Source organism: Megascapheus bottae, chromosome 7 (assembly GCF_031878675.1).
Source record: "Megascapheus bottae isolate mThoBot1 chromosome 7, mThoBot2.hap1, whole genome shotgun sequence".
NCBI classification, from domain to species: domain Eukaryota; kingdom Metazoa; phylum Chordata; class Mammalia; order Rodentia; family Geomyidae; genus Megascapheus; species Megascapheus bottae.
In genome coordinates, this window is record NC_143515.1 from 78,959,593 (window position 1) to 78,984,206 (window position 24,614).

Sequence of the window (24,614 nt, forward strand, 5' to 3'; positions counted from 1 at the left end):
CTTCAGGCTTCTGTCCTCATCAGTACTTGTGGCTTTATAATGCAAAGAAAGAATCCTATCCAGTTCCCCCCTCCCCCCAAGGCTGAAAGGACAGCTGTCTAATGGAAACCATAGCTGTCCTCTCAAAAGCTTTAATTTTTTAAAACTCACTACAGGGGTTATCCATGAAAGGATTTGTTACAGGCTGGTGAATGAAAGAAGCTTTTTCAAAGAAGACTTAAATCATAGGAGGACTCTGGCTGAGGCAAAAGTGTGTCATTAAGTATGACCGAACATAAAAAGCCCATCATGTACAGCTGGTCTTGTCAGTGGTTAGTGTTCTGCGGGCTGCTAGCCCTGTGCACACAGAGGGGCTGTGGGAGATGACATCACTTCTGGGTTATTCTTGAGAAAAAAAAAAAAAAAAGACACCTCAGTTCAATCATGAGGAGCACTGGAGAAATAAAAATTGAGAAGCTGACAACAAAATTTGCCAATACTCTTCCAAAGGTGTCAAGGTCATGAAAGAAAAGCCTGAAATACAGTTGGACCACAGAGGACGAAGATAATAAGAGCTAAATGCAGTGTGGTAGCCTGGCGAGATCTTTGAGTGCAGCGAAGGCACTGATGCAAGAAGCGATTCCTGGTGAGCAGCCTCGTGTGTCAGGGTCCCTATGGTTTCATAACTGCACACACGGACCCTTCAGCTACCATTTCTCCTCGTCTGTCTGTACATCACACTCCTGACTCATGTACTAAGATATGCAAACTAGGGGAAGCTGTGTGACTACACAGGAAGTCTCTCCCTACATAATCAGCCACAAAACGAAGTAGAAGTGAAAATTAAATTTTAAGAAGAGAGAAAAGGGAGGAGGTCTAACTTTTACCATGACAGTGGTGACAAACACTGGTAACCCTAAACACTGGTAATCCTGAAAACAAGCAGACGACATGCCAGCCTCCAGGAGTGGTTTTGGCTCCTGAAACCACAGTGATTCTTAGAGCACGATTCTTACAGTGATTCTTGGTGCACTGTTGGATGGCTTAAGGCCGATGGAGGTTAAGTAGCAAAACCCAGCAAAGCCAGTGGCAGAACACCCTCCTGACCTGGCCCTTCCTTCCCCAAACTACTGTGACCCTGTCACATGCAACAACCAAGAACACAAGGTTTTAAAACCAAATCATGTATTTTGTTTTCTCTCTTCCCTCAAAAAACTGATCTCCAGGTTGGCTCATGCGAGCCTTGACCTTGTGATCCTCCTGCTGGGATCACTGGTCATACACCATGCCTGGCCAAACCTCCTTTAACACAGCACATTCCCTTTACTTGGTGTGTGTGAGTGTGTGTGCCTGTTTAGTAAACCTGTGCTGTACTAGATGGCTCCATGGTGACTGTTCTGTATGTGTCACAAAGAAAAGCATACAGAAGCACAGAGACTAATTTTGTGGTAGGGAAGATAATTCCCCAAACTGAAGTTTCCAGGCTCTCTAAAGACCCTTCATCTTTGTTTACAGCATTTCTAACATTGTACAAATAAATTATGGAAGGCTTCTACAACAAAATTGCCATTTTAACAAACCAAGCGAAGGGATTTCAAGCCTGAGTTTTATCCAGTACAATCTCCTTATGTGGAGTCTCTCAGTTTACATGGCCCGTGTTCAATGGCAAGCAACAACCACGGACAACTTGGGAAAAAAAGGACCTTTCTTTCCCAAATCAGTTCTTCTGAATACTGTATTTGACATGGGCTGGTACCTTAGCGGAGAATTTAAAGTAACTCCTCTACAGCACACAAGTATTCAGAAGGAACCTTACGAGAGATGAGGTCAAAACACTTCTTCTCCTCGGGATTGGTCTTCACTTGGCAGGTTAGGAGGTTGAGCTTCGCAGGAGGCCGGTTGGCCTGTTTAAAAACAAACAAAAGGCACAGGATGGGTGGGAGGGCATGAGAGCACCTCCCCTGCTCCTGAGAACACAGCAGGAGCCTGCTCTTTACTAGCCTATAGAATTTCTAGAAGGCAGGTGTTCAGGTGAGAAGCCTGTGAGAGCAACACTGCAGGGTCCCAGGCCTCAGCTGCTTGAAGCCACAACTTTTCCTGCCAGAGCATACATGGAAATCTATACAAACCCATCTGGAACAAGAGGATGAGCAGGCCCTGAATCAAAGCTGGGGGCAAGGAACTCTCTAAGATAAAATTCTCCAGGACTGAAGCCCTAAACCTCTTAGGTCTGACTCAGTTTCCTGGGGAACTTGGGCATTCGGCTTCACATCTGGAGCTCTTAAAGTGTTTTCTTGCTGTGTACTGTTGGCGCACACCTGTAAATCCTAGTAACTCAGAAGGCTGAGATCTGAGGATCATGATTTGAAATCAGCCCGGAAAGGAAAGAGTGTGAGATTCTCAATTCCAATTAATCTCCAAAAAGCCAGAAGTGAAGATGTGGCTCAAATGGTAGAGTGACAGTGCCCCAGGCCGTATTCAAGCCCCGGTATTAGTGTGCACATGTGCATGCATGCACACACGCGTGCACCCTAGGGCACCCACACATGCACCTGTTACCGTGTTTCTCTTTTTTTTCTTTTCAGTGATATTAGACTTTGACGTAAAGGCATTTTGTGTGCTTTTGCTAGACAGGTGCTCTACCACTAAGTCAAGCTCCAGCTTACATGCCGCTGAGTGCAAACCCTCACTTCTACATAGAAAAAGCAATCTCTGCACAGAAATGGCAGAGAAATAACTGTCCTCACTTTTTGAAGCGACAGCAGGTAACAGATTGTTATAAATGTCAATCATTACTGTCACTCAAGTCTTAACAAAATACACTTCATTTACATATGTAACCCCAGGCCCACCCACCACAGATCACAGTGTACTTTTGTCAGAAATGTACCAAAAATGTCTGTTTTACTAATTCAAAAAATAAAATCACATTTAATTCAAAGAAGCAACGAACAGATGGTATGTGTGGGGGTGGGGGGGGAGTCTTGAAGGGAAGAATGCTTTAAAAATCTTGGTGACACCTTCTCTGAATCTGAATGGGCTTTTCTTACCCTATCAAGATGCTAAAAGAAATAGCAAGCAGAAATAGCAAGCAAAAAATATCTTAAACTTCAACAGTTCTCATGTCCTATTTCCCGAGGCCATCAGTTGCTTCAAGGCAAATGACATGGGTGTGGGATTCATCCAGACCCATCCCACACCTGCAGTGAGGTGTGAGAGTGGGCACTCCTGCACGCAGGGGCTACCATCTCTGACTCTGGAGAGCTGGTCTTCATCTCCCACTACAACAGGGCTGGTCCTTGCAGAGGACAGAGCTTGGGTTTGATGGAGGTAAGCAGAACTATCCTAGGCTCTCCTGGTTCTTGGCTGGGATGATCTAACCTCCTCTGTAGAAGTCAGTGTTATCTCATTCTTCACCAGCTAGATTCCTAACAGACTCTCACATCATTGTGAATCAGTATTAGAAGACTCCACTCTGCCTAGTCTTGCAATCTTAGAGAATTCCAAGTAAAATCAACATTATTTTTTATGTTCACTAACAGGACTGTCAGTGTGTCCAGAAATCAGTTTTTGAGAGTGATATATGAATAATTTTTTTAAAAAACAGACGAACACTGGCCAGGTGTTGGTGGCTCACACCTGTAATCCTAGCTACTCAGGAGGCTGAGATCTGAGGAGTTCAAAGTCAGTCTGGGCAGCAAAATCCGTGAAACTTTTATCTCCAATTAACCACCCGAAAACAGGAAGTGGTGTTGGGACTCAAGTAGTAGAGTGCTATCCTTGAGCTGAAAAGCTCAGGAACAGCAGGCCCAGAGTTCAAGCCCCACAACTGACAAAGCACAGCAAAGCTGTAAGAAGAATTTATGAGAGAAAAGTCCTTCTACAAAATCCCCTCCTGGCTGAATCCATTCATCTGTACTGCAATTTTTTAAATTATAAATTGTTTTTAATTATAAAATTGTTTTTTTATTATAAAAGTGACATACAGTTGCATAAGCCAGGTAAAGAGCTCATTTCTTTATGGACAATGTTGCCCCATCCCTCACTCTCCCAGGTTTTTCCTCCTGCCCCCACCTACAAGTTAGTGCATCCGTTTTATCTCAGCTACACTGCAGTCTGCATGTCACTAAGAAGCTTCAGTTCTGAGTAACATCCAGGAAGGAGGGTGGATCTGACAGCCCAGTGTCTGTCTGCCTTGAAGGCACAGAATCTTAGTGATTTAGCCATTTTAATCATGCCATCCTTTTTCCCAATTTGTTTTAAAAGGAAGTTTGCATTCTTCCTATATGACCTAGCATCACTTTAAAAAAAACCTTAGTTTGTTGAGGAGCCAGTGGGAACCTCTCCCAGCACAGCACAGCCCCCAGCCAGCCCCACATGGTATGGCAGTGCTGTCATTTGGCGAGGAAGCCGCCTAAAGACAGTGCTTCATCACAAGGCGCTCCCTTGCCCGTGCCAGAAACACCGTTGGTCGTGGCTGCTGGGGAATTCCCCAGTAGGCTCTGGCTGAATCTGTTCAGGATGGAATCCTCACCCCTCTGCTTGAAAACAAGAGCACAGCAATTCCACTTCCCAAATGCTGCCAGCTTCCATTTTCCTAGCTCCCATGCAGCCTGGGGCTTCCATTTCTAAGTGGGAGGACTCCTGGCCGTGAGCCAGGAGCTGCTGTTAGCTGCCCCTTTCCTCTGGCCAATCTTTGGGAGTCTGCTCCTTTTTCCTGCTGGGAAACTAGCATACACAGCAATGCTGGTAAAAGACACTAGCAGTCACACCAAACAAAAAAGGCATTCTTTCAACTTGCTTTCTCGGTCTAAGTCATTCAAAGCTCCACATGCAAATACTTAAAGGTATAGGACCAGCCAGGCGCCGGTGGCCCATGCTTATAATTCCTAGCAACTCAGGAGGCTTAGATCTGAGGATCATGGTTCGAGGCCAGCCTGGGCAGAAAAGTCTCCATGAGGCTCTTATCTCCAATAAACTACTCAAAAACCAGAAATGATGCTGTAGTCCAAGTGGTAGAGAGCTAGCCCAAGCCCTGAGTTCAAACCTCAATAACCACAACAAAAGGTACAGGATAATGAAGAATCTTCATGACTCTGACTGCCAGGGCTTGAATACCAACACCCAGGGAAGGGGAGAAAAGGAACCTTCAGCAACTGCAGAGAGTCTGGAAGGCAAGCTATTAGGGTACGGGTAAATGACTGCTAATGCAGGACAATGTATCCAGGAGAGGTCCCTAAAAAGACTCCTCTTAAAGTTCTTATTGCTCACCCAGGCTGTGCGGCAGCACAACTTTTGAGAGGAAATCGAGAGATGGAAGTGAATGAAGCAACTTATGGTGCTGGTAAGGGATCATCAGCTATTCTCCTGTCACTGGAATGAGCTGAGGCCCTGGGCTTGGGGGACTCAATGAAGCAGACATGCCTTGAAAGCCGAGAACGTAAGAACATGGGAGGAAACCTGGTCTTATTTCATGAGATTTCCACATCAAGGTGGTAAAAGAAAATGGAATTAAAACAACTGATCAGACAATTTAAAGAAATCACAGTTGGTAAGACCAGTAAGGAAACTGGGCTGTGTCCTGGACACCTGGAAGGTTGACAGGATTAAGTACAGTTGCTCAGTCTCCCTAGATCAATGTGGCTACAGATACAGAAAGAGACGCACATCAAGTCCCAGGCCACCAAACCCGGGGCGAGGGGCTGACCAGTGCAGCCTAGGTTCTGGAAAGGAGACTGACCCTTATTCGTCCAGCCTAGAGTCACAGTAAATCTCATAGGCAGAGCTCACAAAAAAACGTGCCAGCTCTCTTCTTTCTTCCTTTCCTGAAGGAATGGGTCCTAGGACCCCAGCACAGGCCTTGCTAGAGTGGGGCTACTCCTCAGGACCCCACTTCCACCATGACCTTTCTCTAGGACTCAAGAAGCTATGCCTCTGCCCAGCTCCATCTTTCACAGAGGACACTGTAGGATGGGAGAAGGGGCCCAGAGGAAAGCTCAGAGACACCACCACTACCACCACCAGCAACCGAGGCCACGACTGCGGCGGCTGGTATACGCGCTGAGGGCCTGCGCTAAGGGGAAAAGAAGTGTACACTCAGAGGACATTAGCCTTAACGATCAAACAGCACCCAGCTCAGCTTGGGTCAGTCTGCCTGCCTGCCTGCCTGGCTTCACGCCTCTATGTCAGCCAGGCCTCACACCACGTGGGAAGAGATGTGTTGAGTCTGTGATTTAAAGCAAGACTGCCTCATTTTACTGAGGCATTTACTGCATTTCTGATTTTTTGTTTGTTCGTTTGCTTTTTGCCAGTCCTGGGGACTGAACTCAGGGACTGAGCACTGCCCTTGGGTTTTCCTCAAGGCTAGTGCTCTACCACTTGAGCCACAGCTCCACATCGGCCTTTTTTTCTTTTTTGGCCAGTCCTGGAGCTTGAGCTCAGGGCCTGGGCACAGTCCTTGGCTTTTCCCTCGAGGCTAGAGCTCTACCACTTGAGCCATAGCACAACTTCTGGCTTTTCTATGTATGTGGTACCGAAGAATCGAACCCGGGTCTCTGTGCATGCTAGACAAGCACTCTACCATTAGGCCACACTCCTGGCCCCTTCTTTTTGTTTTTGTGGTACTGTCACTAAATCCAGCTCTTCACAAATGCTAGGCAATGATCTACCACTTGGATTATACTCCCAGCCTTTGGCTGTCCTTGAATTTGTGATCCTCTTGCCTCTGCCTCCTAAGTAGCTGGGATTACATGCATGTGCCAATACACCCAACTGATCGTATGCCCATTATACAGGGTTCTGTTTCTTAGATTTTTGGGTGGTACTGGGAATTGAATTCAGGCCGATACTCTACCACTAGAACATTTTGCCCAGGCTGGCCTCAAACTTGAATCTTCCCTAATCTCTACCTCCCAAGTATGGGAAATTGAGCCACTGCAGTAAACATGGGCTATGATGAACAGGATGATGGAAAAAGAACTTGAGTAAAGTTGGGCACAGAGCTTTAAATAACATAGCTGCTAAAAAGTCTTTTCTCCTAGATTTCTAATTTCTGAATTCTTAAATACTTTGCATTTAACGGAACAAGAGAAATCTCTTCCCAAGTAGAACATTTCGAAATGTTCTCAGGACAGGCCAGCTGAGGGAGCTGGCTTCTATTTTGTGGCTCCTGGAAGTAACAGCATTGCTCCCCACTCCAGGGAACCCGGCTGATGAGTGACTCCCGACTCTGAGGAGACAACGGGTAACCAGCCTCCACCCAGCAAAACTTGCAGCAGATCACACATGTGCTCTGATGAGAAAACTGGAAAATTCTCCCCCGACACCTTTGTCCCGACGCCACTAACGGCGGCACAGATGACCTCCAGTTACATAAAGACCACAGATTAAAAGAGAGTACTTACAGTACCATGGGATATGGTCAGAAAGCCATTTTTAACTGAACATTTCCTCTTCTGCCACACTTTTCGGATCCTTATGGGGGGAAGTGGGAAAACAAGAAGAGGTCAGACATTTTGGACACAGGAGACAATGAACATACACACATTTCAACTCCAGCACTAGTGTCACAGGTTCGCCTACCCATCGCTTTTCTTGTAGAGGCTGCCGTTCCGCTCGGTGCCATGTTCCTTGTTTCCCTGGGGCTGATGTAAGCTATATGCTGTGCTCTGGCGCATTTGTGAGTCCTGGAAAATGGTCAAGAAATCACTTTTTAATATATTGTCTAAGTTTCAGTGCACAAAACAAAAATCATGCCTATAGGTCTATTTTTTAGACATTTTTCTCCTTTTCACTCTATCACAGAGGCATAAAACCTACTATCTAGGAACTCATGAAAGCTATTTATCAAAACAGAGATGAAGTGGTCAAAAATCATCATGTCCAGTGTTGGGGTTGTGTGGATCTAGCGCTTGTCTAGCATGCAAAAGGGGGTTGGTTCCATCCCTGCCCTGAGGGTGAGGGGGATAGGGGGGGAAAGAGGAGAATACTTAAGTTCCTGGAAAGGTGATGCAGCTTGCAGGAAGCTTATGTCATTTCCTGCCTCTTCCTACAGACAAGTTACCTAGGCTCTCTGCCTGCTTCCTTCTTGGACAACAGGAAAACCAGACCCCAAAAGATAGCAAATACAATCAGAATTAAGTAAGACCACACACATAAATAATACCAGCTCCTAATGGTATGAGCCAAACAATCCACTCCCCACTTAGCGTAAGAATTGGGGTCTGTACTCAGGAGGCTGAGACCTAAGGATCAAGGTTCAAAGCCGGCCCGGGCACAAAAGGACCTGAGACTCTTATTTCCAATTAAACTCTAGAAAACGGGAAGTAGGACTTGGCTCAAGGGTAGAGTGGTAGCCTTGAGCTGAAGAGCTCAGGGACAGCACCGAGGCCGGGCTCAAGCCCTATGATTCCCCTCTCTCCCCAAAATTGGGATCTGATACGAAAGCAAACTGTTCCAACTCTAACCAAGGGGTGTAAAAACTATAGGGAAGATAATCCACGAGGCAAGTGAGAACCTGACGGAATCTACCTCACCAGGAGACTCCAGCCAACACACTTAGAGCAAGGACCAGTGACCAATCCCTAAAGCTCAAGTCTTGTGTCTAGCCCCATCGAGGAGGTCAGCTGGTGTTTAACAAATGACCAGATGTCCCAAGCTGAGAGTAGAAGGGGCCACCAAGGCCAGCTGGAAATTCTGGCAGATCTGAAGGGATTCAGAAGAAAGCCAGACACAGACAAGACAGTCCAGAGAGACTGAAAACCCTCTCCTTTGTCCACTGCTGTGTCATTCATAACTGAAGAAACAGACACAGAATGAACACAGGTGATTTGCTCGGGGGTCCAGAGCTCCTGAAAGGAAGCACATAGTATGACATGCAGTCTCCCAGTATGGGAGGTGAGACTCCATCAGGCCACCAAGCTCCTCCGGTGTCCTCAGACACCAGGGCTGGGCTCCACGCAGACACAGATGACCTGAACCAAGAGCAATACTCAAGATCCAAGAGTCCAACGGAGAAGCCAGGGAGACAGAATTCAGAAGTGAGGGCAAGCACTGGCAGAGAACGGGGAGGCATCTGAGAGATGCCACGGAAGGCACGGAGAGGCCGAAGGGGAGCCACTGTGGAAGGAGGCGGGGTGGTCCTGACAGAAGACAGGAAGCAGCTTGGCAGGCAAAGTCTTCAGTGCTGGATTCATGATAGTGTGAAGGATTCTGAAGCAAAACTGGTTTTGCATTTGATGAGGCCTAATTTATGTACTATTTATTTTGTCGTTTGTAGCTTTAGGGAAGAAATATAAGAAACAACTGGCTAACCCAAGGTCATAAAGTCTATATACATCTCTATTAAAGAGTTTAATAATCCATTTTGAGGGATGGTTTTGTTTTATTTATGTTGTTTTATGTTTTTTTTTTCCTTTGCTTGTCCTAGCACCTGAACTCAGGGCCTGGGGCTCTGTCCCTGAGCCTTTTTGCTCAAGGCTAGTGCTCTACCACTTGAATGGCAGCTCCATTTCCAGATTTTTGGTAGTTAACCGAAGGTAAGAGTCTCAGGGACTTAAATGCCTAAACTGGCTTTGAATCCTCAGCTCTCAGCCCCTGAGTTATTTGGATTACAGGCATAAGCCAATGACACCAGCTTAATTTTTGATTATGACATGAGATGTTTCCCATTCATTCTTTTGCTTGTGGCTATCCAGCTGTCCAGCTCCATGGTTGAAAAGCCTGCCCTCGTCCCATCTTGAAGTTTACTGGCCACAAAGGTTTTATTTCTGAGCTCCATTCTAGTTCATTGATCAGTGTGGACCCCTATGTCAATTCCACATTGCCGGGATTATTACAGCTTTCAGACTTGAAATCAGGAAGTATGAGTCCTCCAGCATTAATTTCCTCTTCAAGACTCGGTTTGTCAATTCCTATAAAAAGGCAGGTGGGATCTGGACGGCAGTGGTGCTACAATGACAGGTCAATTTGGGGACCATGGTCACTGCCATAATGTCAAGTCAGCTCCACAAACATGAATGTGAGGCACTGTTTCTTTAGGACTGAGGTTTGAAGTCAGGCCTTCTGCTTGCTAGGCAGGTACTCTATCACTTGAGCCAGCCCTGGCACTGACTTTTTAAACTCTGCCACACACATGCAACAGCTTAAAAAAAAATTCTCCAATACCAGGTTTGACAAGTGATTCCCAAGTAAGAAGATCCCACATGGGGGAAAGGGATTCACTTCCTACAGGCATGTTCTGTAGCATGTAGGCTTATGGACCCAGAGTGAGCCTCTCACTCATGGGATAAGATACACCCAGGTCCCATGTTTTCCAGGAGGGCAGACTGTAAAACTAGAGACATGTAGCAAAACCAGCTTTCAACCGCTGCCAGAAATAATCCAACAGAGGGTAACAGAAGCATGTTCAACTCATTGACTCTAGAAAAGATTGAAAATAAGCCCATCAAAAGACTCAGCTCAACAGAATATAGGGGTGAACGCTTACAATCTCAGAACTCAAGAGGCTGAGGCAGAAGATCTCAAATTCCAGGCCAGTCTAAGCTATAAAGTGAGATCTTATCTTGACCAAACAAACACCCATGTTCATGCCTATAATCCTAGCTTCACAGGGGGCTGAGATCTGAGGATTATAGCTTGAACAAGCCTGTACAAGGAAGCCTGCGAGACACTCATCTCCAGTTAACCTCCAGAAAACCAAAAGGGGAGCTATGGCTCAAAATGATAGAGAGCTAGCCCTACCCCCCCCCCAAAAAAGCTCAAGCCCCATGACCAACCCCCACCCACAACATACACACACACACACACACACACACACACACACACACACACACACAGACTGGACTGCATGACTAATGTCTACTATTGAAGAAAAGACACCTTCTGGGTGAAATCACTGAAGGCTTATGGCATACACACCAAGGAGAATCAACCAAGTCTCAGGACTTCACTAAGTTGTCAGTGTATGGAGACTGAGTTGTCAGTGTATGTGATTCTTTGGGGGACCATAAAATCCTATCAGTATCCATGCACCCTCTGGCCTTTATCCAGTGGCACCAGGAACTATCTGTGGGCTTGATTTGGGGGTAGCTCCTGGGTTCTGCCAGGAGACTGGGCAATGGATTCTAAGTCCAGGTATATGTACTATATATGTACTATTCTGCGAGCCTCAGACACACGTTTGTATGCAAGCCCTGAGCCGAGTTTCTAAAATGTCGTAAGAACTCTTACACCTTGTCCTCCTCTCAGAGTGTTCAACATGATTGTTGTGAGTGATGAACTGGAGAGGGAATCTCTTCAGGCTGAAGATCTCTCTGCTGAGAAGGGACTGTGAGGTCTTGCAGGCATGACGGATGTCAGGAGCCAGCGGCAGTGTTCTCAAGTCTCAAGAGCCCTCTCCATTGTCTTGGGGCAATTTCTTGACTCTAATACAAGGTGTTGAAGTCACATGACCTCACTGAAAGAACACACTGGGAGTAGAACAGACCTGGGGATCGCCCGGCTGCACAGCACTGAGCGAGCTCTAGCAAGTGCCCTGATCCCCCCTCTCTCGGACTCAAGTCGTGAATGTGGGCTTCTCAGACCCATGAGAGGTGGCTGTAAGAATTCTGGGTCACACTTGTGAAGGGCCCGAAAAAATCATGAAACATGAGTAAAGCAGGTACTGCCGGGCCTGAAGAGGAGTATAATCACTCATCCCCAGGTGAGAGGTGGTGTGCACCAGTATTGTTGGCTGGATTCGGTGTGGGAGGAGTGAGAAGTAGGACGGAGTTTGGCCCAGACGTCAGGTCACCGCGAGATCTTCACCATCTGGGAGCTCAATACTTGCTGCGCAGATGAACTAGGACCTGTTCGTTAAGTTGGAACTGAGAGCCCAACAGAACTCTTCCCTCAAAACTTGCAACAGGTCTGCATGGCTGAGGAAGGCTGTCACTTGTTTTATAGGAGACCAAAGCTTGGAGAGGTCCAGGAACTGGCTGGGCGCCAGTGGAGGAGGGGGACATGGATTCCTGCTTTTCTAATCTGCCAGACAGATTCTGGGCAACCTCTGCTCCTGGACAGAAGTGGTCCACACGGCCCTGATGCTAGAATGGCAGAAAGCCCCTGCTCAGGGCTCACAGTCATTCCCACGGCACCCCAGGGAGCCTCTCACCACTGTCCCCTCCACTGCTGCCCTTACCCTACCCCCGACAGTGAGCTCCTAAAGAGGTGGGAAGTGTGTCTGCATTGCTCTAGTGAGTGTGGATCAATGGGCAAGTCCTACCCCTGAGGCCTAGGAGAAAGGCCGCCATGTTCTCGAAGGGGAGGCAGAGATTTCCAGTGACGCCGGGAGTGAGTGTGATCATGCTCCTGAGTCCAGATGGCAAAGGTAAAGTAAGGAAAAGACCACGTTGGGGACGCAGCACAGACTGTCCAACCACATTCCACCAGAAGGAGGAGAGCTGGCAAAGAGAAGAGCCAGCCATGGAGCCTGAGCAGAAAAAAAAAACCCTATGGTTTGAGCACTGAAGACTTTCAAACGCTCTCTCCTGACTGCCTGCCTGCTCACGCAACACCCTGTACGAGGCGGTGGGAAGTTCTGCCCAGGAACCAGCACAAGCACCAGGGGAGTTGCAGATCAGCCGGAAGAACTACGACCCCCAGAAAGACACGCGTTTCTCAGGCACTGCCAGGCTCAAGCCCACTCCCTGCACAGTCATGAGCGTCCTAGGGGATTAGCAGCGCTGTGATGAGGCAAAGGCTGAGGGTACCCCCACATGGATATCGAGGCGCTAAAGGAGCTCAACAAAGAACAAGAAGCTGGCCAAGAAGTATGATGCCTTTCTCACTTCAGCGTCTCTGATCAAGCAGATTCCACGAATCCTGGGCCCAGGCCTGACTAAGGCTGGCAAGTTTCCATCTCTGCTCACGCACAATGAAAACAGGCTGGCCCAAGTGGAGGAGGTGAAGTCTACTATCAAGTTCCCGACGAGGAAGGTGCTGTGTCTGGCTGTTGCTGGTGGTCATGTGAAAAGGACAGATGATGAGCTTGTGCAACGTTCACTTGGCTGTCAAGAAGAATTGGCAGAAGGTCTGTGTATGGCACATCAAGAGCACCACCAGCAAACACCAGCCCCTGCACTAACACGTTTAATAAATCCCAGTGCTACCATCAAAAAAAAAAAAAAAGGACTTTCGAACACCAGAGGCTTGAGGCTGACCCTTCCTCAGCCACATAGGCTGGGCTCCCAACACCAAATAGAAGGACAGACCCCAACAAAACCTCAGGAACACACACACACACACACACACACACACACACACACACACACACACACACACACACACTATGGACACAGGAGGAGGAAGGCCAAGATGAGGTGGATGTGGAGAAACATGAAGAGTAGCTCTGAGGCTTTACCTCTGTACAGAATATTTTCCGAAAATCAAGTGTGAGGCTATAGAAAACTGTTGCTCAATTATACAACTTTTCTCTAAGTCTGAAAACTCCCATATTAATGGGAAAGTCACAATAACACCCTCAACAGAGAGCAGAAAATATCAAGAACAAATATGGATTTGGGAGGTAGGAGGTGCACTAGAATCCTAACAGCTTGGTCTCCAAACCAAAGTATAGTCAGGGCTGACAAAGAAGGGACTGAAAGTACCACAATGTGGTGGCGGCCCACCCTGTCCACAATCAATGGTACTGGGGTCAGGATGGAAATACAGTGGTTCCCAAACATGATATGCCCGACTTGGGCATGTCATCAAAGTCTCATGAACCATCCCCATATAACACACAGAGTTTTTGTAAGACTGCATAAAAACCATCCAACACCATCAGCTTTCTAAGTTGCTGAGGAAAGAATTCCTACCAGAAGGAAAGAGAGCCAAAACCACAATGCCCAAATATTGCATGCCCTCTGGATGTGAAGGAAACAAGACAGAGTCCCAATCATGAAAATCATTTTAAAACACGTGTTAACTTATTCACGTTTACAGATCACTCCATCAGCCCGTAGGCTGTCCAAGCTACTGACTGTCACTGCCGAAAAGCAAGGCAGAAAACGATGCCAGGATCACAACCTAACAACCAGGAACCTGAGAACTTGCTCCCCACAGGCCTCACCAGGCACCAACAGAGAAGGAGGAAGAAGGTCCACGTGACGCTCCTGTAAGCCATCAAACTTCTGAGTTGTGCTGCTATGTCGGCTACACTTTTCCGCAATGCTGAAATGACCAGCTCTGACAGGACCAGCACTCCCAAACTAACTCCATACCACTGCTGACCACCCCGTCTGCGCTCTGAGGGCTGATGGCCGGCTGCTCCTCCCTCCTTCCACAGCCCTGCTTCCTGGCCTGGATGCAGCTGTCAACCACCTCGGGGGCACATGGGCCCCCACCTAGTGCCTGCCCCTTCTACTCTCAATGCGGCCACCATTTTCTCTTCTTCAAGTTCTAATTCCGTGTTTGAGAATCTGAAATCGTTGCGTCTGGATTTCCCTAAGGTGAAAGGAAGATACTATGCAGTTCCTGTGACCTAGTACCCCTTCCTGACACCTGGGACAGAGGAGGCTTCCTCAGGTCCCTCATGGAACCGTTGAAGAAAGACACAGACACAGCCTACAGGTACGGGCTGAGTGACAAGCAAGCCCATCACTCTGGCTGGGGTGGTTAGCAGCAGGGCATCCAGTGGGTGAGAAGGGAAGGAATAAACTGCTTCATCCTTACTACGGACCACAGCACAAGTGTGAAGTATAACTGCAGAAGCTTTATCCGGCATTAGTAACTGTGCATTCACACTCTGAGCTCTTTGTAGGAAAGGCTACCGGCCATCGTGATACATGAAGAAGAATTATACACTTTTTCAAGTTCATGAACAACACATGCAAGACTTCCCAAATACTGGGCTACTTACTCTCCTAGACTTCGGTCACAAAAGGTAAGTGCATTTGGGAGAGAAACAACAATATTCAGTTATAGTATAAGAACTTTCAGCACATTACCAACAGGGAACTTTACATTGTTACCTAGCTGCTTGTCTAAATGCTATAAATACATTTAGAGAGTCTTTTATTGGCGAGAAGTGAATCTATAGTTCATTCGCATAAAATCCTGCTACTCAAGATGCTGAGACAGGAGGATTGCTTGAGCAGGAGGTCAGGGGCAGCCTGGGCAACATAGTAAGATTCTTACCTCAAGGGCAATAAAGAAAAAAAAATTACATCATACTATTCACACTGTAGTGAATATACCATCTTAAATTATCCTTAAAAGTTAATTTATGATCCCTAAACTCCATAAATTGTTCTGGTGACGTGTGAGCACAAGAAAATGTGTTGCATGAAAAATGGGGAAAAAAAACAACTACAGATGTCTGCTTATCAGATGTAACCACAGACTGACACACTCACTCTCTCTCTGTCTCTCTCTCTCTCTCTATTTAAATAGGGTCTTGCTATGTCTGGAAATCAAAACTCACCTGCTTTGGCCTCTCAAATGTTGGGATTACAGGCATGCATTACCAACCCTAGCCTAACACTCACACACAGCACACAGTCTCTGGCTGAGAGACCCAGATGGTCGGTCACCTGTTCTGTGCCTATTCCAAGGCACAAAGTTCACATGTCATAGCAGGGCAACTTCGGGGACACGGCAAATGCACAAATGGAAGCAGTCAATGTGACAGAGACATGGTAACCATTGGCAACGAACAAGAGTGAGAAAGACTCCCACCAAGCCCGGAGGCCCACTGACTGGAAGCAGATGCTTCCCTGGAAGTAGACATATTTAAAAAGATGGTTCATGAAACTCAATTGCAACATGAGGAACTAAATGTTCGGATGCTTCCTGATGGTCCCAGAGTGAACTGCAGGCCCCTGGAATCCCTGCAGTCTACATTCCTCAGTCCAAAGCCCCCAGGCGCAGAGATCCTTCTATCTTAAATCCCCTCACCTCCTTCTGTTCAACTTGCAATGCTGATTTCAAAATATCACGGAGCTGTATTAGCTGCCTTCGTTCTTCATCCTGGGCCTGTTTGATCTTTGAAAATCAAGTAAAGCAGGGAAAAGTTAAGACTGGAACTCAGTGCCGTGTGGTGTCACAGCATTTCTCTAGGAGCAATGACTGCTTCCTCCTTCCCCCCAGAGCCTCCTGGTACTATAGGACTTTTCCTTTCTCAGCAAGACAGCATGCACACACGAGACTGAACACACCAAAGGAGCCCCAGTGGAATGTGCTGGCCACAGGTGATGGCTAATAGAAAAATCCCCGAGGGAACTGCAAGCTGCATGGAGAGGAGCTACTCACTGTGTGAAGATCAGTGGAGAGGGTTTCAATGGAAGGCTTGAGGCTCTCGACTGCTTTCAGTCCATCCTGGAAAAAACTGAGGGGGGAGAGAAGAAATAGAGATTGTGGTTTTTCTTTGCCAGTACTAGGGCTTGAACAGTCCTGGGCACTGTCCCTGAGCCTGTCTGTGCTCAAAGCTAGTCTATGTAGAACAGAGGAAACAAACCCAGGGCTTCATAAATGCGAGTCAAGCACTCTATCACTGGACCACGATCCCACCTCCACCATTTCTATCTTTTTAAGATGAAGGACAACTTCTTCACAGGAAAGCAACTGTAGTCATTACTCTTTGGGGAGAGTCGCATAGAGGAAAGCTGAAAATATCAGGCAACACAAGAGTAAACTGTCACCCAAATTTTGGAGAAATGAATAGAAAAAGGAATCTCATGAGCCCAAGCACTTGTGATTTTTCTTGACCCACATAAAATCAGGTCAATTTCCAGTTTATAATCGAAACAGAAGTCTCCTGATTGTGGCAGCTGGGATTTCTACCAGGTCTCTTCTGAGCATCCAAATAGAAGGGTCTAAGGCCACAGACCTAGAGAATCTTCTTCAAGATGCAACATCCATCTGGACACCAGTGGCACATGTTGTAATCCTAGCTACTCAAAAGGTTAAGATCTAGAGGCTCTTGGTTCAGACAAGGAGAAAAAAGGAAGCATATAAGGGGTGGAGGGAGACAATTCTGATATACCCAAATGGCCAGGCTCCATATGCAGAGCAAGAAAGCACAGTTAGAGAACTTAAGGACAAAAATCGACATGAATATTTTTTAAGGCTACAATTCTGTGTGATAAAAGACTGAGGAAATACAATAGAAGCTGGCCACATCTTCTGCAGCAACAGCTGCCAATGTTTACTACTGTCTCCAATGAATGCTGTCTATGGTTCTGCTGGGAGGAAAGAAAACAAAGCTTTCCCACTGGGCTCAGGATGAAGCTCAAATTGGTGAGAGGCCTGGCTGGAGCGCCTACGGAATGGAGCCCACCCAGCGCTGTGCCTGCCCACCAGTCTCCAGAACCAAGCTGATGCATTTACAACTTGGCTCCAAATACACCAGTGCACCCACCTCCCCCCCAGCCACACTCTTCCTGCCTCTAGTCCCCTGCATACACTACTTCTGTTCTCCAATGGCCTCTAGCTGCAGTGTGCCTACTTCAAAGGCTGTCCCCACTCACTCTTAAGGAAAATATTACCTTATTACTTGGCCTTGCACAGTGCCCCACTTTAAGAGGTATCCTTTGTATATTCTCTTAGAATATTTCCCCATTTGCTTCAAAACCTTGTCACAATTGCGAGTATACAGTTACGAGTGTGATTAATATTTAGCATATAATTTTCCCATTACACACACCCTCCAGGTGGGAATGGCATAGAATCCATAGTGAATGGCACCAGAAAGAAAGAAAAAAAAAAAGAGGGAGGTTGGGAAAGAGGGGAGTTGTTGACTCCCACCAGCCCAGTGGACACAGAAGAGACTCAGCGCAGCTCTAGTGACCCTGTGTTCAGGGACCCTACATCCCTTTCAAACTAAGCCATGATGCTGGAGGACTTCCCCACAGGTGTGTCAGGAGCAGAGCAATGCCAAGGAGGAGGAGACCGCACACAGACAAGGGCATGGTCACAAATCTCTGACAGGACACATCAAGACTAAACTAGGCTGTCAGAATACTCTCCCCTCACTCTTCCAATGTACGAGTGTAGGCGCAGTTTTTTATTTTATTTTTTCCCCCTGAATATAGATCATGCTTCTGGCCTAGTGATTGCAGCCATGTCACAGTGACCTAGCCATATGTGTGTGCTAGGATTGGGCCAAAGCCACTGGGTCTTTCTGCACCATTAGTCATGAACTCAACTGGTTTCTGTGTTTTCTTCAGTTTTTTTTCCCCTTATGTTATCATTTCTTTAAGCACTTTAAATTCTGGTGGAAAGAAAAGGAGAGGGAGGAACCAAAACAGGAGAGAGTGAGGGAGCTAGGATAGGAAACAAGAGAATCACAGCAGATAGACAGAGGCATCCCTGGGGAGCGGAACATGCACACCCAGGGTGGCGTCAAGGGAGAGGGAGCCGGAGAGGGAGAAATGCACTCTTTACCTAATTTAACTGCAACCGTTCTATGCAGCACCTTTATAATAACAATAAAAATATAAAATAAACAGAAACTCCCAGGGGGGAAAAAAAGTGAAAGCTGCCCAACTGACCTGGGAAGCATGGAGTGTGAGGGACTGCACACACCGCACACACGTTAGGTACATATACACATGCACATGTACACTCGCATGTGCACACACACACACACACACACACACACACACACTTTCTCTCTCATCCATGAAGGAAGCAGTAGATGATTTGTATTTTAAAAGGTTACTGAGCTCGTGTCCATATAAGGCCAACTCATTCACTGTCCACAAGTGATGTGTTGCTACCCAACTGATAGTTTGGGCAAAATAAAGAAGAAAAAGGAAATCCCAGAATAGCTTCTTCCTAAAAATAAACCGTCAGCGAGGAAACGACCCACTTCCTACATCACCTCGTATCAGATCACTGTTCCAAAGGAACGGGGGGTGGGGATCGGCATGCCTCGGTCAAAGCGCACAACTTGGAAATTCTCCCCAGCATGCTCTCCACTGGAAGATGCACCCTCAGCACAGCTCTTTCCTCAACTGCACAGAGGCAGAGCAGCAGTGAAAACCCACAGCAGTGTGCTCGAGGTGACCTTACGAGTCACTGTGACACATACATGCCCTGGAGATGACGATGACACAGCCTTTCTACGAGTCAACAGTCCCTCAGGTGACAGAGACACAGAAGAGGGCTCCATTAAGGAGACCACAGAGAACTCTGCAGAGGCCCAGGTCAGGCGAGACAGACCAGACGAGTCTGTCGAGGCATGCAAGATCCAGGCACAGGGCCCCAGGGGAAAGTAGAGCTGGGGATGACATTCTAGGAACAGGAACAATGTGTGACAAGACACAACAGCCTGGGGTAAGACCCGTGTTGGAGAAGTTGAGTCCACAGGTATGTTGCAATCTGACCTGAAAGGTTTCTCCAGCTACCCCACCTCCCTACTCTCACTGGACTGTGACCAGTCCAGCTGTAACATCGTCTTGAGGCTGTACTGGAGCACCAGCCAGCTGCCTCAGCAACAGCCCGCATCCACTCTTGTCCCATCCGATCCTTCTCACCTCACCCTTCATGCCCGTGTCACCTGTACTTTTCACAAACTCAATTCAATATCTGCTCATGGGAAAGAACCTGGTTTTCTGCCTTCTTGGATCACCAGAACCTCAAGAAGGTCCTGGCAACCACAGGAGCTCTGAGGAAATGAATCCTGTGCTTAAAACGATTGCAGGGGCTAGGGGGGAGGCTGGGCAGCTCACTTCTGTAATCCTTAGAAGGCTGAGATCTGAGGGTAGAGGCTCCATGCTAGACCAGACAAGCACTCAGGTCCTGAGTTCGAATGCCAGGACCAGCACCCCTCCCCCCCCACTCCCCGAAATACTATTCCAGAGCCCCTCACCACATTTGAGCTAAGACTCTGAATCTGGTCCCTGGTCCAGAACCTGAGGTCATGTCTCTAAGGCTTATTTGTCCAGCTGTATTTTTCACCATTCTCAAACTACCCTGGGCCTTTTCCCAGCTTCAGACTTGGACTGTGCCTGGAGTATTTACACACTTACATACACACACACACACACACACACACACACACACACACACACACACACACACACACACACCTTATCTCCTGGCTTTTCTCATAGACCATAGTGTACATGTCTCTTGAATAGGGCTACAGGGAACTCAAGTGTTTTAGTACCCACTATGCGTCAGGCACTGTGTCTGAGTTTGGAGAACGTAATAATGAACAAAATAGAAAAGAAGGAAAAATAAAGACCTTACTCTAGCCTGGGCGCAGTGGCTCACGTCTATAATCCTAGCTACTCAGGAGGCTGAGATCTGAGGATCACGGTTCAAAGCCAGCCCAGGCACAGAAGAATGTGAGACTCTTATCTCTAATGAATCACTAGAAAACGGGAACTGGGGCTGTGGCTCAGGGGTAGGGGAGTAGCCTTGAGCTGAAGAGCCCAGGCCCAGAGCTCAAGCCCCATGACCCATCCCCCCCACTCCAAAAAAAAGATCTTACTCTAAGCCTTTGTCTAAATCAAGTTTTTTATTTTTAAAGAGGCTGGCCCGGAACTCTCAAGTCTACCGCCTTTGTCTCCTAAGTGCTGGAATTACAGGTATGTACTACCATGCCTAGCTGTCAACATCTAATTCTTGTTCTCTGAGAACTATGCCCATACTGTGCATCACTCTATCTTAGTACCTCACATGGAGCCTGACATAAACATGTGTGGTGAGCACTGGTCAGGTGAGAGAATGAGCCGTGGTGTGCTTACCCAGTGACGTCAAGGTCAAGGGGCACAAGCAAGGAGAGACTGGAAGGGGCTGATGTCTAGAGCAAAGCTGAGTGCAGTACTTCAGCACACAAGTCTCTCTCTCTCTCTCTCGACATTCATAGCCTCATTGCACCGGAAATATATGAAAGAAATTTCTTAGTACTCTGTATGAACACCTTCTCTTTTCTCTTGTAACAAAGACCTCTGACATTATGGAGTAAAATCAAATAAACAAATTTGGCAATCACTGTAGTTTTTTTTTAATATGGCACATATTTTCACCTTTGTGGAAATGTAATTCTCAAAACACACAATCGGGGGCCGGGAGTTTGGCCTAGTGGTTAAAGTGCTTGCCTAGCATGCATGAAGACCCGGGTTCGATTCCTCGGTACCACATACATAGAAAAAAGCCAGAAGTGGTGCTGAGGCTCAAGTGGTAGAGCTCTAGCCTTGAGAAAGTCCAAGGACAGTGCTCAGGCCCTGAGCTCAAGCCCAGGACTGGCAAAAAAAAAAAAAAAAACAACAACACACAATCGGCCATTTAGAAGTAGTATACATTCACCAAGTGTGCAATCAACACTAACACCAGAATGTTTTCACCGCCCCAAAAGCAACCCTATGGCCATTAGCAGTCATTCCCCTTTCTTCTTTTGCCCTGTCTGTGCCAACCACCAATCTGCTTCAGGGCCCTATGAATTCACTCATTCCAACTTGTAAAATGCCTGAGCCTTACGGCAGGGGCTCTGTGGGCCTGGCGTCCCTTCTCCGGCCCGCTCGCAGTGTCCACCTGGGGAGCACACTCTGGTTTTCCATTCCTCTCCACGGGGTTCCAGGTGGACGTGTACACTCCTGCACACAGCACTACTGCCTACCAGGGGCTCAAACCCACTGCGAAGAAGAAAAGAGACTTACTTGCACTGGGCATGGAAGTATTTGATGAGATTTTGGAGTAAATCCACTCCTTTTTTGATCTTGATTTCATTGACCTTCAGCAGATACTGTTTAGAAACAAAGAGGGACCAACAGAGAAATGAGTAGAATTCATAAGCTGAACAGAAGTTTCAGAAAGACGGGTTTTTTTTTTCTTCCATTTGTTTTATGTCCTTTACAAAGGGCAAAGTTCCTAGCAAACACTTAATAGCTTCTGAGTGCCATAATTAAATGTTTCTTTCAGCGCCATCTGAATGATCAAAAGTTTTAAGAGCCAGGAACTCCCACACATCAGACACTACTGCATCCTGCCAGGTCGAGGTCTCACCCGGGCTGCGGAGGGGGCAGGGCAACAGGGCCAAATGCCGTTTCTAAACACCTTGGGTCACCACAGGCACACACTTCTGTGCCTGGGCCCTAGCTTGAGGAAGCACATCACTTACACTGACGGCTACAATTCTGTAGCTGAGGTCTCTGTTCCTCCCACTGCTAACCTCCCTTCAGGTGACCATTTACATTTTATTTTGTTGGTTGGTTGTGGAGTTTGTACTTGGGTCTAAGCGCTGTCCCTGAGCACTTTTGCTCAAGACTAGTACTTTACCACTTTGAGCCACAGCACCATTTCCAGTGTTCTGGTGCTTAATTGGAGCTAAAAATCTCAAAGACTTCCTGTCTGGGCTGGCTTTGAACCACAATCCTTAGACCTCACCCTGCCTCCTGAATAACTTGGATTACAGGCGTGAGCCACTAGTGCCCAACTAAATTTGAAATTAAAATAAATTCAAGCAATTCTGAAGGCAGAGAATTCATTAAGGACAAGCTATCAGCAGGCCCCAGGGACCTATAAAACTAGAACAAGAAAGGCACTATCCTTTCTCCAAGGCCAAGCACATACCATCTCCCCCTGTCCTCACTGCAAGTGTCCTCAAAGAGAACCCTGAGAACATCCAGCACAGCCTCTGTTCCCCATCTCTCACCAGTGAGGAGGCCACAGTTACGCACAGACCACAGCTACCAATTTCCTTTTCTCTCCAACCACTTGTACTTATGCATGCCCTCTTCCTTCTGAGATATACTCACTGGTTAATTGGATGCTGGCAACATATCGAAATGATACAATTGCTAATAAAATGCTTGGCAATGTATCAAATCTTAAAATGCAGGTACTCTTTGACCCAGAAATCCTCCTTACAGGAACTTAGTCAAATATTCAGCCCGGCGCAGTGGCTCACACCTGTAACCCTAGCTACTCAGGAGGCTGAGATCTAAGGATCACAGTTCAAAGCCAGCCTGGGCACAAAAGACTCTTATCTCCAATCACTCAATAGAAAACGGGAAGTAGGGCTATGGCTCCAGGAGTAGGACAGTAGCCTCAAGTTGAAGACAGCACCCAGGCCCAGAGTTAAGGCCCTATCACACATGCGGCACACGCGCTCGTGCACGCACGCACGCGTGCGCGCGCACACACACACACACACACAAAGATATTCAGAAGAGTTTATAGAGATGACGATGAAAAGAAGATTCATGTCCGTACTTGTGAAAGTATGCTGCTGACAAAGGGTCACCAATGCCATCCATGGCCACAGGGTGTGCTGGGGTGGTCAGGAAGGAAAACCCAGCTAGGGGGGTGCTATTTCACTGCTGGGCTTCACTGACCAAAGGCCTGCCTCTAGGATCAGAGAGGCCCTGACCTTGCTGACCTTGCAGGAACACTCTCAGTGTTCCTGCATCTTGATCTTGCCTATCCCCAGGCACTAGCACAGAGCAGATGAAGCCTGGGAGGAAGCACTTCCCCTGGCAGAGGATGTCCTGGAGTGCCAACTCCTCAGCCCTGCCCGTCTCCGACTGCAACAGCACAGGGGAGCCCAGGCGCCTCATTAAGACATACCTGAGGACTACGTATTTTAGCTGGTTCAAGGGAGAGGAGGCCCATCTGAGAGTGTATGAAGCCAGAAAGGATATTATGTTTTCTCCACTTTCAATAAAAGACTGACATCAGAGTGACCTAATTCTGTCACCAGGAGACTAAGGTGTCGCTACAGAAATGGAGTCCAGAAATCCATCTGGTGTCTGATCTGAGGCTATAGGTCTGGGCGCAGATGATGTCTCTGGGGTGTGGGTCAAATGGGGCCCCACTGCAGCCCTGATGTGGCAGGGGGCGGGCCTTCCCAGCATCTCACCTCACACATCTGAAGCTGGAAGAACCGCCTCTCCTTCTCCATCTCCTCGGCAATTTCAGCACCGCTTATTTCTGTCCGTATCATCCCGTGGAGCTTGGCATGTTCCTTTTTCTCCTTTTCTATTTTGGTTCTGTGTGTGAAGAAAAGCAAGGATAAAGCAAGAAGCCTCTTGACAGGGGTCCCTGTCCTGGACAGCCTCGAAGTGGTCATTCCCATCCCCTAGGCTGCTGAGACAAACGCTCTCTGCATGTTCTAGAACAAGACAGCCTCTTAAGTCTCTCAAAAGGAAACTGTCCACTGTCGTAAAAACATCAGAGCTGGCCTTCTCGCTGCTCATTCAACAGACTTTCTAAGCACCTGCTCAGTCCATCTGGTCAGAGGAGGTAGACATCCATCCGCACACACTCACACTTCCCTCCCACCCTTCCTCTCTCAGCTCCCGCTGTGGCTCTCTCCTTGTCGTCTGAACCAGGGATGTTATCCGGGCTTTCCAGCCTCTGCCTACCAACTGTCCAGCTCTACAGAGTCTCCCAGCTCATTTTGTCCTTCCTTATGGCCCTGAGCATGCTGACCTCAGGCTGAGCCCTACCCCACAAATGTCAAGGGTACAGTTTAAGTCCAATGGACCAGCTGGAACACATCCCGACAGGAACAATCAGGTAAAAGAAAGCACTACAACTCTGAAGCACTGGGACCTGTTTTTCGTTTTGTGGAAAGGAGACTAAAGAGAGGTGACAGGAAATACTCTGTATGAAGGGCTGTCAGGAAGGCCAGAAAGGCATTTCCT

At 47.4% G+C, this 24,614-nt stretch overlaps 1 protein-coding gene across 4 annotated transcripts in view; it reads right to left on the reverse strand.

Annotated features, from left to right (window-relative positions):
* Positions 1–24,614, reverse strand: part of Asap2 (ArfGAP with SH3 domain, ankyrin repeat and PH domain 2) — a 141,923-nt gene that overhangs the window by 36,009 nt on the left and 81,300 nt on the right. For all 4 annotated transcript variants that reach the window (XM_090337482.1, XM_090337481.1, XM_090337480.1 and 1 more), the window contains exons 6-12: positions 23,828–23,957; positions 21,627–21,712; positions 16,270–16,345; positions 15,916–16,002; positions 7,561–7,664; positions 7,383–7,452; positions 1,796–1,883 (exon numbers count right to left, since the gene is read on the reverse strand). In XM_090337482.1, coding sequence (XP_090193608.1) covers positions 1,796–1,883; positions 7,383–7,452; positions 7,561–7,664; positions 15,916–16,002; positions 16,270–16,345; positions 21,627–21,712; positions 23,828–23,957 — 641 coding nt within the window. The remainder of the gene's footprint in view (positions 1–1,795; positions 1,884–7,382; positions 7,453–7,560; positions 7,665–15,915; positions 16,003–16,269; positions 16,346–21,626; positions 21,713–23,827; positions 23,958–24,614) is intronic.